The sequence below is a fragment of the Thalia democratica genome, chromosome 9, assembly GCF_965202585.1.
Source record: "Thalia democratica chromosome 9, ktThaDemo2.hap1.1, whole genome shotgun sequence".
Taxonomy (NCBI): Eukaryota; Metazoa; Chordata; class Thaliacea; order Salpida; family Salpidae; genus Thalia; species Thalia democratica.
In genome coordinates, this window is record NC_139173.1 from 16,240,360 (window position 1) to 16,259,828 (window position 19,469).

A 19,469-nucleotide genomic window follows, 5' to 3' on the forward strand; every position below is an offset into this window, starting at 1 on the left:
AACATAAGTTTCGTATATTTAAAGATTATTGTGTTTTTTCAAGAGTTTTATATACTAAAATCTCGTTTAGTAATTAACTTTTATTGAAGTAGGTTTCAGTTATTTCAAGTTCGTTTATAAACAAATATCACTAAAATTTTCAGTACTAACATAACTTGATATATATATACATAAAGCTTTCTTCAACATTTATTATTTAAAAAACTTGACAAAGACGAGAATTAAATACTAAATAAGTATATAAATTAGCTTTCTTTTAATAAACAACTACTTGTCAGATATTGATGAGTGTGGTATGGAAAATAACTGCAGCCAGATTTGTAACAACGTTGATGGATCTTATTTTTGTGAATGTGAAGTTGGTTATGCTCTATCTGCTGATGGTTTTACTTGTAAAGGTAGCTATAACTTATTCTAACAAAAAATTTTAAAGTATTAACTCCTAAATTATTTAAAATTTTGCATAATTAGTTGTGATCGAAAAGTTATATTTCTCTAGTCTTAATTAAGTAAAAGTCCGGCTTAGGCTCTGTAGACTTTCGTCGATGTTTTCTTTTATCATACACTAAAGTTAATAAAAATAAAAGTAAAGTGTGAAATTATTAACTTAAAAAATGACTTTTAACTTATTTAATATGAGATTACCATAAAAAACAATTAATAATGTTACTACTTAGATTTTTCTAAAAAGAAAACTAAACTAATAGTGCAATATGAATGTCCCAATAGTTAATAGAGCTTTTTATTTTTTTATTTTCTATTGCTAAGTTAGATTAAAGTTAGAACAATAAAACCTACAGTACTTAGAACTTTTAGATGGAGTAGTTTAATCTATGTGTTATAAAATACTTTTTTTACACTTTTACACGCCTTTACAATACTTAATTTTTTTAAAAGACTTAAAGTTTAAAAACTCATTCTATTTCAAAAGATAGTTGTCACCACAAACTATTTTTAAGCGAAAATACTGGTGAACCAAAACGTGTAAAGTTATTCAATTAAAATGGATTTTAAAATTTTTGTACACTTTGTCATTTAACTAAAATTGTGAAAAAATATTTCTTATCTTAATAAATGAGAATAATTACTTTTGACATCAGATAAATTGAAACCGCTAACTAGTTTAAACTGTTTAAGAAGCCTTGGTTTAGTTTTAATATGTTTTATAGAAGATTATTTAATTACTTTTAATTTTTAAACATTTTGCTAAAAAGTTTCAATATTCTATATACAGCTAAGAATGAATGTATTACTGGTATCAGCAACTGCGATCATAAATGTGTTGACACGGAAGAATCTTACAAATGTGAATGCAAAGAAGGATTTATTTTGCAAAATGACGGTTATTCATGTAAAGGTTAATCAGAAAATAATTTGTTTTTAGGTATGGTTTTTAAACATTGAACTCAGCTAAACTCAACATAAGTATCGTTTTTTAGTAAAACTGATATGTTAGTTTAAAATTATAATTTATCACAAACTTAAATTCATATGATAAATTATTAATTTTTAGCTTAAATGTTAGATTTAATTAAAAAAACATTTATTTCATTAATAAAATCTTTCTGCTTTTAAATATTTTTTAACAGTGTAATATTGGGTAGTAAAATACATAAACCAAACAAAAGTTGTTTAAATTTAGTTTAGATTTCCGATGTATTCTTAAGTTTGGTTTTAACCAATAAATATTATTGTTTCAGAAAGTTGGCATCTAAAACTTTTTTTTAGTTTATTAAGTTTTTGTATAGTTTCAGCGAATATTAGAGCAACGATTTAATTTATTTTTCTTAATTTTGTATATATATTTATTGTGTTAATTAGTTATCAAGCATAAAATAATGTTTATAAACCTAAAAACCATTAGCTTTTCTTCTAAAGCTTATTACCAACAATAATAAAAGTATTGAATCTTTTTCTAAAATTAAACTAGTTTTAAAACTAAATTTGTACAATTGTCAATTCTAGTGTTAACATTTTATAAGTAAAATTCCTAGTTAGAATGATTTGCACATATAAAAATTTTGCATGTATGTTTGTAATAGTACACTAATAATAATTAACAATTTTAGTATAAATTTTTTAATAAAACTAGTGAAAACTTTAATACGCAAATAACTTTCAAACAATATTCTTACTGCATGATACTAAGTATTTTTAACATATTTTTTCAGGCTTAGATGCTTAGGTAAACGTTAAGACGTTCAGTAACGTATTTGATTATAAATAATTAAAACAACTGATACTTTAGATCAAGGGTCGGTAACCTTTTATATATAGCTTTACAAGTTTACTAAAAAATGTATTTTGAGGGGCGGTTGCTACAAAAAAAAGTTTTAAGGAATTCGTAAGTTTTAAAAGATACGGTAACATTTTCAAACAAAAACTCTTAAAAATCAAAACTGTAATGAATAGATTACTAAATTATCTGTGATGTTTACTGTATATTAAGTATATTTATAAACATTTTTTTGTTAGCTTAAGCTTTGTTCTGAAAATAAAAATGTTTAGCCTCGTACTTCCCTAGTAAAGTAAAATCTGAAGAAGTAAAAAAAAGTTTTAAGTTTTCTAATTAATGATTATTTAAGCTAGAGTTTGCTTATGATCTGTATTTAGCATCGAATTTGATAAGATAAATGCTGCAAATGGTCATTAATATGTGTTTTCTCTAACTTTTTTATAATAAAAACTATGTTATCGAGTTACTTACAAAAATAAAATTTTGTTCGATAAAAAATTGTTGTTTGGTAAACTATTTATATTCCATTATGTTAACATAGATTTAAAAAATTATTATTATTTAGAAAAAAGCATGCTAATTTAGAACTTTTTTAAGCGTTCATATTGAGTTTACAAAGTTATATAAATTTTAAATACTAAAAAAACTTTGCATGCTGAGACTAACTTGAAGTCATGTTAACAACGACTAGTCATGACGTCATAATTGCACAGATATTGACGAATGCGTGAGGTTTAACGGAAATTGTTCTCAAATTTGCGTGAATCTGGACGGAAGACACGAGTGCGAATGTACGCCAGGGTACCGCCTCGCAAGAGACCTCCAAAGTTGCATGGGTAGTTTTTTTGTTACCATGGTAACTGTTAGTTACTCTGGAAGTGTGTGTTGCTAAGCATGTGAACTATGTAATTCCCTTATTTTAAGTTGAATTTTTTTTTTGAAAAAAAATTAAACAGTATGTTTATACTGGTAAAACTAATAAAAAATCCTTTACTGTAACTCCGTTTTACGCAAAAGACTTCGTTTATAAATAAAAAGGATATAATATAAAAAATATTAAATTAATTAAAGTAAATAAATTAAAGTTAAGAATAAAAAACTATTTTTAATAAAATACGGCAAGTACATTTGAGCAGCAAAGATATTTATAGTTTTATTAGTTATCATTTTCATCTTTATAAAAATGAGTTAATTAAAAAAACTACAAACCTAATTTTTCTATTTTCCTGATTTTTTTAAATAGTTGATTGAAAAGCGTTTTTTATACTTATGAAAAGAAACCAAAACTTCAAAATTAATGAACAATACTTTATTACTTTAAAAAAATACTTATATAAAAATTTGAGACAATAATTCATTTTGCAGTTTATTCTATCTTTTGTGAACCTAAAATTTTTCAATATACCCTTTTCAAAAGTTCTTGTAGATAATTAAATACATCTTTGTAAAAAAGTAAACTTAATAAAATCGTAAGATTATGCGTCATAATAGGTAAATAAAATTATGTGTACTATGCGATGCTATTATAAAGTTGTTTAACAAAATTCAAACTATAAAGCTTAAATACTAGAAAGTACTAAAAATATTTGTTTTGTATTTTTTAATAGATAAATTGACTAGCGATATTATTTTAATGCATAGGAAGCAAAGTTTTAAAATATATTAATTATCTTATAATACTTTAACAAAACAATTTAATACACATTGAAAAGTTTTAACCACAAAGTTTTCATTGTAAAACAGATCTATTTTAAGGACAATACTTACTTAATGTATTTATTAAATTTAATTTTAATTTTTCTAAATAACTGTCTACTTCTTGTTTTTAAAACTTTTCAGAATATTTATAAACTACATGATTAACATGTTAGTTTTTTTTTGTGTTTATATAATAACTTTTTTTGAGTTTTTTATTTATTTTGGATTAATTTTTATTCAAATATGAGCTGTTTTTATTATCTTTTAATTTTTTATCTTATTTATTAGTTAAAATTTTATAACAAGATATTTTTTTTCTAATTAAGCTTTATCAAAATATAACTACTTTTTTAAAGCATACTTTAAAACCTATGGTACGAATTTTAAAGTTGTATGTTTTTTAGCTAGGCATTTTCTTGTACAATATATTTAGAAATAGTTATAAGTTTTTGATAAAACTAGATATTCATCTATAACTTCATCAGTTGAAAAATTATTCAACTCTCTAAACACTTGTTTTTGTCTGAAAAAATGAGGCTTATTACGAAGCAGAAGCGTGATTAAATTTTTATATTTAGAAATTGATAGCAGAGTTTTCAAGTAAATTAAGAAAAAAAAGTAGATAACAACTAAATATTTTTTTTCTAATCAAAATCAAAGCAACCATTAGCTGCAGCATACTCTATTTGAAAAATTATACAACATTAAACATCATCAACTATCCAATTTAAATAAGTGTGTTGATAAATTAATTAAAAACCCATAAATTAAATTTAAAAAGATATTGACGAGTGTCAACGAAGAGATAACGTGTGTGATCATTTGTGTCTCAATGTTCCTGGGAGTTACGAGTGTTACTGCAAGCTCGGATATATTAAAAATCAAGATGGCCATTCCTGTGAAGGTTGGTAAATCGACCATAAATCGATAAACTTCAGTTGCTTTAAACAACAGAATTTTGAAATACTTTTATTTGAGTTATTGAAATTTAGTCTTAGTACTACATGAAAACAAAAGAGTATTTTAATTTCTAGCTGCTCTTTTTCAGCAAAACTATGTTCATTTTTTTATATAAAATTAAATTTCTATATGAAATTTAATAACAAAAATGGTATTCGCGAAAAGAAACTAAATTTTATAAGTTTTTTTTGAAAAGCTTGATATACATTTTCAAAAAAAAACAGGACAAGCGTTAAGAAATGTAGACTAGTTTTTGTTGATGTATTATATATTTTTTCTAAGTTATAAAGTTTAAAGTTTATACAAAAAGTTAAATCTTAGATGTTGATGAGTGTGCAAGTGAGTTAAGTAACAGTTGTAAGTTTGAGTGTGTTAACACTGAAGGAAGTTACTACTGCGGTTGTGATGAAGGATTTAAACTTTCTGAAGACCAAGTCTCTTGCATAGGTTAGTTTGTCTAGTAATCTAAATACAGAAAACAGTTTAGAATTAAATACAAGTTTAAAATTGTAAAAACGATTAGCGGAGTTACATAAGTGTGTGAAAATTAAACTTTGCATTCATACGCAGACGTTGATGAGTGCACAGAAGGGGAAACAGCTTGTGATTACAAATGTACTAACACCTTAGGCTCATATCAGTGTAGTTGCCCTGATGGCTACTACTTGTCTCATGATGGGTTTCATTGTACAGGTTTTAAAACGTACTTATAAGTTAACGTTTTAATAACTACTATAAGTGCTTATAAAATATTTATTTTAAGCTACTAAATAGATAGTTATTTGTTTTCAAGTATTTTTTTTAATTGAGTTTATTAAACTACAAAAAAAAAGTGCTCAAAATGTTTTGTCTTAGGACCTGGTGCACAAAAAACCTATCGGTTAACGAGTCGCACACCGCTTGGATACCTTTAACGTCTTGTCCAGGACAAAACCTTAAAAACAATTAACAAACTTTAAATAACTTACTTTTTTAGTAGTTTATACATATATTTTCATGAGTCTAAAGAACGTATCTTAAGCAAACTTGAGTTTTCTTTTAAAATTTAAACAAAACAAAATTGTTACTTTAAATTTGTTTAAAACAGATTAAAAAAATTTAATGGTATTACTAGCTTTTGTTAAAAACTTACATGCCTGTATAACTATAATACATACTACAAATATATTGATTTTAGTTAAAACTTTAACTTACTTACCTGAAACTAAGTTTTAATATCCTTTCCATTAATTTAATTATACATTGTGTACTCTAAAAATACCTTTATGAACTGTCAGTAAAAATAAAACTAGTTTTTTTCTTTCAAAAATACATTCATTTTAAAATTTATAAGTTGTTTGTAAGTTTGAAAAAAACTACATTTAAAAAAAAATGAGAACGCCTCGTTTTTTTTTTTGATTTTATTATAAAGTGTTCTTTAAATGTAATAAAATTAACCTTATAAATTATTTCTTTAATAATTGATTTTTTTAAACAGACGACAATCTAGAGATTAATATATTTTTTTAGGATTTTTAAAGTGTAAATAAATTTTCTTGCCTTTTTATCAGTGCACTTTTGTTAAAGTGTTAATAAAATTATTTTTTTAGTTCAATTGCATACATTATTCTAAAAAAGTTATTAAAATAAAAAATTCTATGCAGATCAGAAGCTTAAAGATAACAGATTCAACATTTTTTTAATTTGCTAAATTTTGTTGTTTTTTAACTTAATTTTTTCATTTAAAGTGCTTAAGACGAGTAATTAAAGTCAATTTTTACAGTTTAATACATTTTACAAACACGCATATTTATTTTAAAAAATGAAGTTACTATGTATCAAATACTACTATTTACTTGAAAGTTAATAAAGTTATTTAAACTCATACTTTAAGTTAGAATTATTGAAATATTTATTATACAGTTGAAGGTTGTGGTAAAAGTTGTGTTTTCAGTAAATACAATAACTACGTTTAAAAGTATTTTTGTAAAGCAAAGTTCGTACTACTATATATCAATTTATCAAACTTGGCATTCGTTCGAAACTTGTTTGTGATTTTTTACTATATACTAGATACAAAATCTCGAAAATTAATGGAATTTTAAATCGATCAAAAACATGTCTAACTTTATAATCTGAACACTTCGAATTTAATTTAATAATTAAAGTTGTCAATTATAAAAGTTGTAACTGTAAAAAAATTCCTTTAAAAATATATAAGGTTCATTTACTTTTATGAATACTGCAAAAAATAATTAAGCAGTTACAAATAAAATAAATATAATTACGAAAATTATTCAAAAATAGATACTGACGAGTGTTTGAGCGAAAACGGTGGTTGCTCGCATTTTTGCAACAATACTGATGGCTCCTACTTCTGTTCATGTCCATTAGGGTTTCAATTAAGTTTAGACAACCACACATGCATTGGTAAAGTTTTCTTTGTTGCTTAACTTACTATTGTGTTTTAACAACAAATAAAGGCCGACTACTTGTTCTTGAACACGTTTAAAGGCCGAGAAAAATGCAAATATGATACTAGATGAGCTATGTGTTTGTAGCAAATTAAGTTATTAAACATATGTGTGTAAATGTATAAATAATGATAGTTACAAAAAACCATAAGTTGCAGATATATAACTAAAATTATTGGTGATTTTTTTTTCTAAATGTAGTTTTTATATAACATAGCATGAAAAAAATGTTTACTTACAATAGCTTAAAATTGTAAGCGTATCATAAATTTAATGTTTAATCTTATTTTTATCTTGTATTTTTAATCTGTACTTACGTTATTTAGTCATAACAAAGTTTAACATTTATTGTCTCTTTTTACGACTTTTATTAAAAATCTAACAAACAAAATAATTCTTTCTAATCTACTTAAAACAAAACATTTTTGAATATTTTAGAAAAAAACAGTATCTTAAAAGATACGTGTTTAAAGAATAACAATGATTATAATCTATACAAAGTTGAATTAAACTGTTGAAAATGTGTTTGTTTCAAGTTTTTAATTATTTTCAGTCTGTATTTGTTTATAAATATGTTACTGTAGAAAAGCTTTAAATTGATTTATATGAATGAGGTAATTAGAGTTCTAGTGCAGATGTTTAAGCACTACTCGACTATCGTACTTTTTAGAGTGTTAAATATTTTGTTTATATAATCAATTTACTTACTTATCTGCCACGTTTAACTAATTATTATTTTTACATTGAAAAGAATTAAAACTTTGACAGACATTGACGAATGTGCTGATGATAAAATGAACATGTGTTCACAAGAGTGTGAAAATATTGACTACTCTTACAAATGTTATTGCTTTCCAGGATATTCTATTCATGAAGATGGTTTTACTTGCATAAGTAAGATTTTGTTAAACGGAATTTTTAGAGAAGTTTAAGAAGAAGTTGAGAAATTTTAAATGTAATATTAAACCAACTTCTAATGTTTTATTTAATATTTATTTATTTAACTTAAAACACTATAAGTAAGAACAAAATTAATTTTAACTTTATCTTAAAAGTTTAATTCGTTACAACTTCGAAGTTTTCAAACTTAAAAAGATGACTTTACTTTTTTAATGTGTTTTAAAAATTCTTACTATAAGTTTACTCATTATTTTAATTTAAAGAACCAAAATGAGTTATTCAAAGATAAAAGTTTATTTAAATAAGCTAAATAAAAATGAATAAAAATCTTAAAGTATTTTTATATACAGTATTCAATAAAAAAATACTTTTCTAAAAAAATTAAGGGAGCATTGTCTTAGAAAACAATTAATAAAGTAGTTTTTAAGCACTTTTATGTTTTCGTTGTATATATATATATTTATAATCTATCTATCGAAAAAAGTTATTGTTTACATAAAATAAAAGTATGAAAATTGTTTTTGAAATTTTACTAAGCTCTCCAAATTATAATTTTAGTTAACTTATCTTATTCAACACTTTGAAACATTTGAGCTGTATTTTTTTAAACTTAAAACTAAATTTATTGTTTGATATTTTTCAAAAAAATTCAAAGAAATTAATAGTAAAAGTTACGAAGTAATTTTATAAAAAATAGCCTAAATATTTTTTGTTTTTAAAACTGTTTTTTTGATTTACCAAACTCTCTTTATTAATTACTTATTTTAATTACTTTTTTACTTTAAGCAATTATGATTAAAAAATAAGCCTCTTACATCTGCACTACGCTACGACTTCTTTTATTTATTTTTCTTAAAAAAACATTTCAAATAAATCGATCAGTGACTACAATAGAAATTAGAATAACAAATGAAACAACAACGACTGTATCAGTTGAGTGGACCAAGTCATCGTCCGAAGGGCTTACTTCGTATTTGCTTAATATCTGCAAAGCTTCAACTGAACAAGTAAATACCTAAAATAAAATAACGCTAAAAAAGAACTTAATAGTTATCTAAAGACTTTCTGATTTAAACTTAAAACTCACAGTATTTTTTATAGTAATGATTGTACTTATTTTTCGTTTTAAACGTTTTAAAAAGTTTTAACACACTTATAGTTTATTGAACAACAAAATCTACGCTCAAAACATTTGGTCCTAGGACCCGGTGCACGAAAAAACCTTTCGGTTATCGAGTTGCACACCACGGATACCTTTTAACGTCATGTCCAAGACTAAAGTTCAAATATAAATTTCTTTAGCTTTTTCGAAAAATTAAATAAAAAATAAATCTAATATTGTTAAGGATTAAATCAATTTTAAACGTTTTGTAGTTCTTACATTCATTCTACGTAATTTAAATTTAATTAAAACCTAATGTGTCTGTTTCAATATAAGTTTTAATTACAGCCAATCAAGCAAGTAAATAATGATGTATAAAAAAGTTGTGAAAATTCAGAAGCAAACAGTTTTCCAACAAAAACAATAAATTAATTATACATTCCTGAAGTTTTTTTAATAAATCACATTCCTTAACAAACATATGAAAACTTATAGATATGTTTTTTTAATTAATGAGAAAATTTTACAAGATATTTTACATTTTTTATAAGCGAATTAACTTAGTTTTAAAATTTAGATAGTAAGCAAAAATGTTCTTTTATGGTGCCTAAAATAATAGTTAATCACTAAAAATACAAACAGTATTAAAATTAAAACATGTGAATAAAAATATTTAAGATATTTCTTTATTACTTAGTATTTTATATAAAACAGTAATAACTCCACACTAATAGATTTGGTAAACTATTTAGTTCAAAACAAAAAAAAAAGTTCCATTTTAAAATTAGAAATTAATTAAAAATTTACTCTAAGCAGCATAATAGTATTGCTGTTTTGTAAATATTGCAACTTGGCAAGTACAACAATTTAAGTATTAAGATAAGTGTCACCTTGTATAAGTTTTACCAGGTGTTGAACAACTTCAATTTAGAGATATTAAATTGTTATAACCTACTTTTTCTTATTTTAAAGTAACAAATTACAAAAAAGAAAACCTTATAGAATGTAATTATATACAATTTAAAACATATATTTTGAAAAAATGTTTTGCATAAATTCTACTTACTGTACTTTATTACTTTTAAAAAAATAAAGTATTTGAAAACTTTTTTAACTATATAATAAAAAGAAATTCTCAAAAGTAGGTCAGTTTTTATATTGTTTCATTTTAAAATACGTAAACAAAATCATTTACTAATACAAAAGAAGTTTGATGAAGTAGGAGAAAGTGAAGTAATGAAAAACACTACAGTAGTTTCTGAGACAAAACTCCCGTCTCTCTTGAATGCTCCCGATTGCGTCCTTGATTATTTCGAGGTAAAGTCGTACTGACGTAATCAGCTATATGAAATTTCAAACTTCAAGCTTTCATCACCGACGTGTAGTGCGTGCATGCTAATAAGTTTGATTGATGTCAATCAAACTATATTTTAATTTGAAAATAAGAATAATAACAAACAAATGTTATTATTCAAGTGCTGTATTAAAAGACATTTAATACTGTAAGCACTTCCTTCGTTTGAATTTATGAATATAACTTTAACTTTGAACTTTGACTTGAATATAATAGTTTTCAAATACAATTTTCTTAGCATTAAATTTATTTTTACATGGAACATTCAAAACTTTTACCGTTTTTTGTTCTGTTATATTTAAAAATACTTGGGTTATAAATGTTGTTCATCAGAACTTTAAATAGATTACCACATAACTTAGCAAAAATTCATACTGTAAAATAAAGCTTACTAAAACTAAATCACGCTAAACTTTGCCGTTTTATCTGATAAAATCATAGCTAATTATTTTTATTCAATTCTTATAAATAAATTCTTAAAGTTAAAAAAACTTTATTAAAAACGGTTACTTAAACAAAAAATATGGTTAAAAAATTATAGTTTTGTCTGAGAGTTTACACAATTATTTCACAGCCTCAAAATAAGTTTAAATTATGTTAATTTTAATAAAACTCTATATTCCTACAAAAAAAAAGAGTTTTACTTTACTCTACAACTATATTCATTATTTAACTACCAATTTGCAGTTAGTCTAAGAATTTGTTTAAGCATATTTATTAAGTTTATTCATTTTTGTAGTCAGACTTTTGTTTTACAACTAACTCAGAATTCTAGTTTTAAAAAATTTAAATTAAAAACATTTACTTAACTTTATTCGAAAAAAGAAATAAACTTTAATATGTTGCTAATGAAAGCCCTGATTTAAATATAGATATAAATAACTTAAGTGTATTAAGCAGTTTTTATTAACAAAAATAAAAATAACTCTTTGTGTCTTGCTTATAAGTATTTACAGTACTGAAAAAATAAATAAAAACTCTTCATTTATCATACACCAAAAATAAGTACATGTAAGACTGTATAAAGTTATATTTGTAGAAACTGTAACTGTTTCAATAAAGTTGATATTAATATAACTGTTTAGCTCAAGTTGAGTTTTGTATATATTTCATTACTATTTAAATATCAGCTGAATACAGAACCTTACTTACTATCATTCACTAACTTTCAAATTATATTTTTGGCAGACTTCAGCTTTTAAAACTGAAAAGTTTTATATTACATTCACTCTGAACATTTTATAGTTTAGTCTTCAAAGTTTTGTTTTCATCTTTATATAAAATAAAAATGCTACAAAAAACAGTCAGTAGACATTTTTTAGTTTACATAACTAAGTAAGTATAAAAACAGTACATAATTCAAAACTGGTGTAATATTTCTGTTTGTTATTTAAAATTAATTAGATTAAATATTTTATGTTTGACTTATAAATACGTAAAATAACTCGGAAGTGTTAATTAACCTATTTTTAGTGATAAAAATTAGTAACAAATAAAACATATAATGTATCTTTTGTTAAATTATCTTTTACTTTACAAAATGCATAACTACAAAATGTACATAACCATAAACTTTAGATTAACTTAAGTAAAGTTTGCGATCAGTGATAAGATAACAATCACTTTTGTAATTTAAACCTTAGTAATTCTTAGAACTTTTAGAAAACCATACTTATAAGGGCGTTTAGTTTGGAAGATCGGAAAACACATTCCAAAATACTAATACACTATAACGTGTTTCGACCTAACCGTATAAACTTCTAAACTATATACGGATAAAACTTTTTTTTTAAGTTGTTTTATAAGTATATGACTAAAATACGTTTATTTTAAATGAAAAGTATATTAGAAATTTTATATTTCATATGACTCATAGAAAGTTTTTTATTTAATTTGATGAATTAAGTTACTATATACTCTTTTATTAATTTGCATTTAATTTTTTGTACTTTTAGTAAAGTTCAATATATTTTTAAACCAGTTTTATTACTACTTAAACTCAGTGCTTGGAATACGAATACGATTCGAATACTAACAAAGTAACAGTGGAAAATCTTACTCCAAACACCAAGTATAAATTCACAGTAGTACCAGTGTATAAAAGTTACAAAGGAAATCTTGCTTTTGAGTTTGGAACAACAAGTGAAAATCTTTAATTTTTAACGTTTTATTGAAATAATATTTTTGGGTAATATGCTAGTACTAATAAATCTAATAAACTTATTAAACTGTGTTTTAAAAAATTCTTATTCTGAAAAAACTCTAGTAGTTAATTGTATTTTTTACATTACTCAATAGTAAAAAGCGCAAAAACTAAAAAATAGTTCGATGTTATTAATTATCGTCTAACAGTATGTTATAATATTAATAGGTTTAATAAGTCCTTTAATTTTACCAGTTTGATTTTGTTTGTCATATTTATTAGGTTTTACATTGTTTTTTTGTTTTAGAAAAACTTGTTCCAATTCTTACAAACTTGACTTTTGAAAATCAAGAACACAACAAAACAGTATTCAAATGGTCAATTGAAAATTACAACGAAAACTATGAAAGAATAGACCATTTTACTGTGATTTACTATTATAATGTAATCGAGTATGCTACGACAGTCATGACTAATGGTTACTTGGACTCTAATAGTATTCTTTTTTAATTAAAAACTTTACACTAATGAAGTGTAGCCAAAATAATTTTATTGAGCAAAATATTATTAAAAATAATAATAACTGTCTTTTGTTTAAATAAGTCTTATTTTCTTTAAGTAATTGGTAGTATAACTTATTACATACTAGTCTTCCTATGAGTTTAAAATTTATATTAAACAGTAACAAAGCTAGTTGCGATGAACATTATTCCAAACAAAGAATACATAGTACAAATAACTGGGCTGACGACTGACTCTAGAAAAACTAACGCTTTAAAAGGAAGTTATACATTCTTTGTTCCTGAAAATGTTAGTAAATGTTAACTTAAAAAATCAATACTCAAGTACATACTTTTTGATAGCTATTAATAAGTTTCAGAAAAAATGAACTTTAAATTTAAAACTTTTTATTAAGTGGTGAGAGTTCAAAAAATTTAAACTCTTTGAAAGTTTTAAATTCTAAAAGCAAGCTGTATAATATTATTGTAATTATTATTTCTATTCTTGTATTATTGTAATAAACATATACTTTAATGAAAAAAAAATTATTTTCTGAAACTTTGCAAGTTTAGTTAAAAATGACATGCGTTTATATTTTAATATTAAACTTAAATAATTACTTCGTTTTAATATTTAACTAAACTTTTACTTTTATTTCATAAAAGCATAAATAATATCAGATCGAAGAGTCATGCTCTTGCAAAATGTATAGAAAATCTCAAATGGAAATGGAAAACATGATAGGCTTATTAAAGACTCAAGTTGAACAGCTTGCTCAAAAGTGTGTTAACTTTAAAAATATATTTATACTAATCCATCTTCTATAAGTTGCTTTAATTAGAAAACATATAAAAGCTTAAAACATATAGTTGAGTAATCTCTCAATATACAGCCAAAAATTATTGTCTTCAAACAATATTTATCAAATACTCAAACTTCAATTATTATTGATTATTATCATTATTAAAATTATTTAATATTTTATCAGACAATCAAACTACTCTATAATAATTTTACCAGTTTATGACAAATATACTTTGAATAGAGTTTTTTTAGTAAATAATTAAACCAAAAAATATAAATCTAATAAGAACAAAAAGCCGAAAAGCAATTTATTTAACCGTTTAAGTTTCTACAGATTGATAAATTACTGCTTAGCGCAAGTACTCAAAATTTAAAACTTACAGTTGAAAACTTACTTTTAGTATCAGTTACACATAAGTTGTTTAACTTTTAAGAAATAATAATAATAGACGAAAAATATCGTTTAAGAAAGCTTTAAACGAAACTATTTTAAAACCGAGTGAATTTTTAGGATTTACTTAATTGTAATAGTAAATAAATTATACCTCTCTATTCACAAAACATAAAGTCAGAAAAAGCTAAAATAGTGCTCGTTATTTTAGTTTACAAAACAACAATAAAAAAGGACAGTTTTTTAACTTAAAATTATTAATTTCTTAAAAGTATACAGATTTTTTAGTTGAAAGCGACTTTTAATTTTAAAAAGTTTACCATAAAAAGCTATCAGTTAGATTTACAAACTTATCTCTAGTAAGCTTCTACGATTCTTGAACTTGTTTAGTCTGAAGCTTCAGGCTAATAAAAATGCTGAGAGTTGGAACAATAGTTTTGGAATGCTTTTCAAAGTTTTCTAAAACCTTTTATAAGAAACATCGGTTTTTGTTTCAACAATGTTATCTAGTATTTACTATATTTGAATAATTTTGTTTATTGTAACTTTATTTATATCTACAAGTTTATAAACATCAGTTTTTTAATGTTTTCCTGTAAGCTTTACTATTTTTATTGCTGTTATACTTATTTATGACCTCTTTAGCTTACCTGTAATTTATGAAAATGTTTGAAATGAAAATACTTTTGTACGCTATTTTTTACTGTACTGAGACTTTAGATTTTGATTTATTATGAGAAAGCATTTAATTTTTTTAAAGATGCATTTTTTGGTGGGATAACAGATAAATAATTAATCAGTTGAAAATTGTCTTTTCACTAATTAATTTAAATTAAAGTGGTTTTGGTTTTCAGCATCAAAAAGACTTTGCAGGTATTTTCTAGGTGTTGTAATTTAAATTTTATTTGTACTTATTTTTAATGCATTCAAATCACTTTTCACGACTCGCTATAATTGTAAGTTTAATTGAAAGTTATTTAGTTTTTATTTCAGTATTATAACTGTAAAATCTTTAAAACAATTTAACAACATTAAATTGAAACATTTTTTAAAATTTATTTTATGTGCTTCTGTGGCTTCATTTGGTTCTATGTATTGTAACAAATCATATTCTTGAGACTAGGCATTTTTTCGATGTACAAGTTTTAGTTTAATTTAAAAGTGTGTGTGTAGCGCTACACTACTATGCATTTTATCTTAAGCTTTATACTACGGACCTGAATAATACTTATCTAATTTTAAATTATTCAATCGTCTATAGTAAAATATGTATATGTTTATCGTTTTTGCAATGGCTCTTTTTCTGCCGAGGTTGCGAAGGTTGTAGAACTACTTTGACCTGTTGGACTATAAGCTTTATTATTATTTTTTAGTACTGCTGCATGTGGGATTACACTTGGCAGCAGTGCGTTGTTTTTACTACACTGCTGCGTTACTATGTAAAAGAATCGAGTAGCTCATTAAAGAGGCTAACAAGTTTCCGTTCATCAGTTATAAAAATATTTTCGGGTTTAAATTTGTTGTTAGTGACGTAGTTCAGGACACTTATTTCAATTTTTTCCAGTCTTTTCAGCATAAGGTAGGTTTAATTCCAACTTATTTAACATCTTGAACAAGTAGCAAGGCTTTTTGCATTGACACTGATACACCTAAAGTGTCTTAGATCTTTTTAGTTTCTTGCACGCTGTAGAACAGGGGTCGTTAAACTGCGGCCTGCGGGCCAAATGCGGCCTTCAATGTCAAAATCTGCGGCCCGCAAGCTCCTTTTAAGCCAGAAATATACATTTTTTTTAAATCAAAAAAATTAAAAATTATGTAATAAAAACTTTTAGTTGGGCTCTAATTTCAATAGTACTCTTTATTAGTGCTCTAATATTGCTTAAACTATCCTATTGTTGAACTTAAATAATATTTTTCTACTGATTAGTAGAACTTTTTCAAAATAGATGCGGCCCTCAAAGATTTTTTTTTTTCTAAATGGTGCGGCCCGTGAGCTATTTTCCTAGAAAAATTGGCCCGCGAGTTAAATAAGGCTGCCGACCCCTGCTGTAAAAGAATAATTAAAGTGACCAAAAGTTTGACGGGCCTTGGCTATTAACACACTTATGTTATTTTCCGGTAACAGTTAATCTTTAGTTATCAGTTGAAGCGTGTGAATAAACAGGGTGCTGAAGAGGATTCTAACATCAACATACCAGCCTTCATGTTAAATGCATTGTCGCGCAGAAAACTTTGTTGAACTATTGCTGCCTCTTAAAGTTTTAGTAACCAAATATTAAATGAACTGTATTTGAAGAGTTTTTAGATTATTTAATAAAATAATGAGAATAAAATATTTAAACAAAAATTTTAAAAGCTTTTAACAAATTGAAACAGATAAAAATTTAATTATACGTTTTATATTAATAAAAGAAAATATTTTTATTTTATAAAAAGAACTTAACTATAGAGTCAGTAGAAGATTCTAATCTGCAAGAAACTTTAAATTAACAGTTCACTATTTTTACTCTAATGGATGTATGTACCTGTAAATTTAAAACAAAAAATTGAAATATTTAATTAGTCTGTTTCTCTTGACTAATTTTATATAGATTAAACATCAAAACACAATAAAATAAGTATATATAACTGAAAGAAGCTGATCGCGGAAAACAAAGTCTTTCCAAACTAACTGGATCCGGAACCGGCCAAATCTAAGCTAGGATCCGGCCGGATCCGGTTCCTAATCTTTTTTTAAACTTCGGATCCGTCTGAATACGGTAGATCACTAACTAAAAGTAAACTTAACAGCTATATAAATTTAGCGTACATAGATATAAGTAAATGTAAAGTTTAAGCTATTCAAATCTAAAATCTGTTTAAAGTTTGTTATTGAATTTAATTACAAGAAGAATTTTGAATTGTTTGAAAAATTAAATATAAAATAACTTGATTTTAGTTACCGCTTTTAAAAATCAATTTAAAAATTCTTAACTTTATAAATTTTACTACTAGCTCTTGGAAAATCAGGGATCTGCTATCCTATAAAACTAAAATTAAAGTAAATCAGATTAGGTTTTGTAAATACTTTTTATCAGTTTGACAGAGTTCAAGATTAGATCGACATTTAATTATGAAAAAAAATAATAATATGGTTTAAGTTTATAAAACACTATGTAGAAAATACTAGCTTAAGTATTTTGGGCATATAATATTTTTTGTAATACTTAGTCAGAAAACAAGAAGTAAATTATTAAAAACTTTTAGTAAAAACACTATTTTAAGTCTTTTTTCATATTTCTCAATATATAATCTAATTTATATATAATCCTCTACCAAAATGTGATAATATTTTTTGTTAATACTGTTTATTGAACGACAAAAAAAGGCTCAAAAATTTTGGTCCAAGGATCTAGTGCACGAAAAAACCTTTCGGTTATCGAGTCATACACCAGAACAGTTTAACGTCATGTCCTGTAATAGTAACTTTTCTACTTTTTTTTTTTTGTTGTTTTGTACGTCAACAATTAACTTAAACTACTAATTTGTATAACATACTAAAACTTTAGAATTTACTTTTTTATAGGATGGAATTGGCCTATAAGCACATAGATGGACTTGAACTAAAAGTCAATAAAAAAAATCGTCGAAAAAATAAAAACCGCAACAGGGAAAAAAAAAGAAAAAACAAAAAGGGTTCAAAGTAGTTAAAAGCATTCAAAAATGTTACTTGTTTTCAAAATGGTTTTCAAAAAATTTGAGTTAAAATATAATAATATATTTTTTAATCAGAAAGTATTTACTGCAAGTGTTTTTTCTTTACGAAATGAAAAAAATACTTTATTATTATAGCTGTTTTTAGGATGTTTATTACGAATTTAAACGTTACAACAAATTAAAATAACTTCAGATTACTTTTAAAATTTTTGCATAAAACTGAAAATTGTTCCATAGTGAAAACACAAGTTTTGAAATATTTTACTTTGTAAAAAAAAATTTAACTTTACAAATTGAAACAAAGTAAATTATGTTTAAATTAAAATAAACACTTTTATAATTTTTGTGTCAAGATTCGTTTTAAGGTATCAAAATTAGAAACCAATGTTTTTAAAGTTTTTACTAATTCTTAGAGCGTTTAACTTCAAACTTTTATTGCATTAATTTGCAGCAGATACATTTTGTTTTTTATACCAAGCTGCTTCGCTAAACATTTTTTTATTTGTCCTCATTTATTACCAATAGCTTGCCAATATAAAATTATAGTTTAGTTTTCTGTATCTTTTACAAATAAAAACAATTGTTTTTTTCGATGATCTTATTTTAAACTTAACAGTTTTCAAAAACTATTAACAAACCATAAACTAATGCTCTAACACAGTGTTTCCCAAAGTGGGACATAAGCTGTTAAGGGGCCGAAGGGGAAAGGGAAGTCGTCACTAGTAAAGAGGCCACAGGAGGCCATAAGGTCATAGGTTTGAATTTATACTAGACTTTTTTTAGAGTTAATGGTGAAGAGAAAAAAATGGTCTCAAGCGTATTCAAGATTAGTTTTTTGAGAAATATTGTTTAAGGGGACCACAGTTTTTTTAATTTTTTTTAAATGGGGCCTTATGTAAAAAATTTAAGGTAACCCTGCTCTAACTTCATAAACAAAAATGAAATGGTATATATAGCCGTAAACCTATAATAGGCCAACAAAAACATAAGCCTTAGTTCATAAAGTTGTTTATAATAGCCCACTTTAACTGCTAAAAAATTTAGTGTAATAGTTAAGTTATAAACTTAGATAAATAAAATTTTTAGCTCGTTTAAAAAAGTTAGTATGTTTTTCAAAGTTATAAATCTATATTTATAAGTAAATAAATCACCAAAACATTAAGCGACCAATAATAAAATAACAATCTTGATAATAACAAATTATACTTCTTTGGCTTAAAGTTAATAGATA

General features: G+C 24.3%; 1 protein-coding gene across 5 annotated transcripts in view; it reads left to right on the top strand.

Annotated features, from left to right (window-relative positions):
* LOC145843857 (uncharacterized) overlaps positions 1-18,658 on the top strand; it is a 33,681-nt gene extending 15,023 nt beyond the window's left edge. The window contains exons 11-25 of one of the 5 annotated variants that reach the window (XM_082951108.1): positions 279-398; positions 1,235-1,357; positions 2,950-3,072; positions 4,716-4,838; positions 5,216-5,341; positions 5,465-5,587; positions 7,181-7,303; positions 8,116-8,241; positions 9,130-9,254; positions 10,556-10,666; positions 12,707-12,845; positions 13,154-13,324; positions 13,529-13,656; positions 14,028-14,128; positions 18,108-18,658. In XM_082951108.1, coding sequence (XP_082807234.1) covers positions 279-398; positions 1,235-1,357; positions 2,950-3,072; positions 4,716-4,838; positions 5,216-5,341; positions 5,465-5,587; positions 7,181-7,303; positions 8,116-8,241; positions 9,130-9,254; positions 10,556-10,666; positions 12,707-12,845; positions 13,154-13,324; positions 13,529-13,656; positions 14,028-14,128; positions 18,108-18,228 — 1,883 coding nt within the window. In that variant the 3' untranslated portion in view covers positions 18,229-18,658. The remainder of the gene's footprint in view (positions 1-278; positions 399-1,234; positions 1,358-2,949; positions 3,073-4,715; positions 4,839-5,215; positions 5,342-5,464; positions 5,588-7,180; positions 7,304-8,115; positions 8,242-9,129; positions 9,255-10,555; positions 10,667-12,706; positions 12,846-13,153; positions 13,325-13,528; positions 13,657-14,027; positions 14,129-18,107) is intronic. The other 4 variants (XM_082951103.1, XM_082951109.1, XM_082951105.1 and 1 more) reach the window with 4 other exon arrangements.
* Positions 18,659-19,469: the final 811 nt, after the last annotated feature.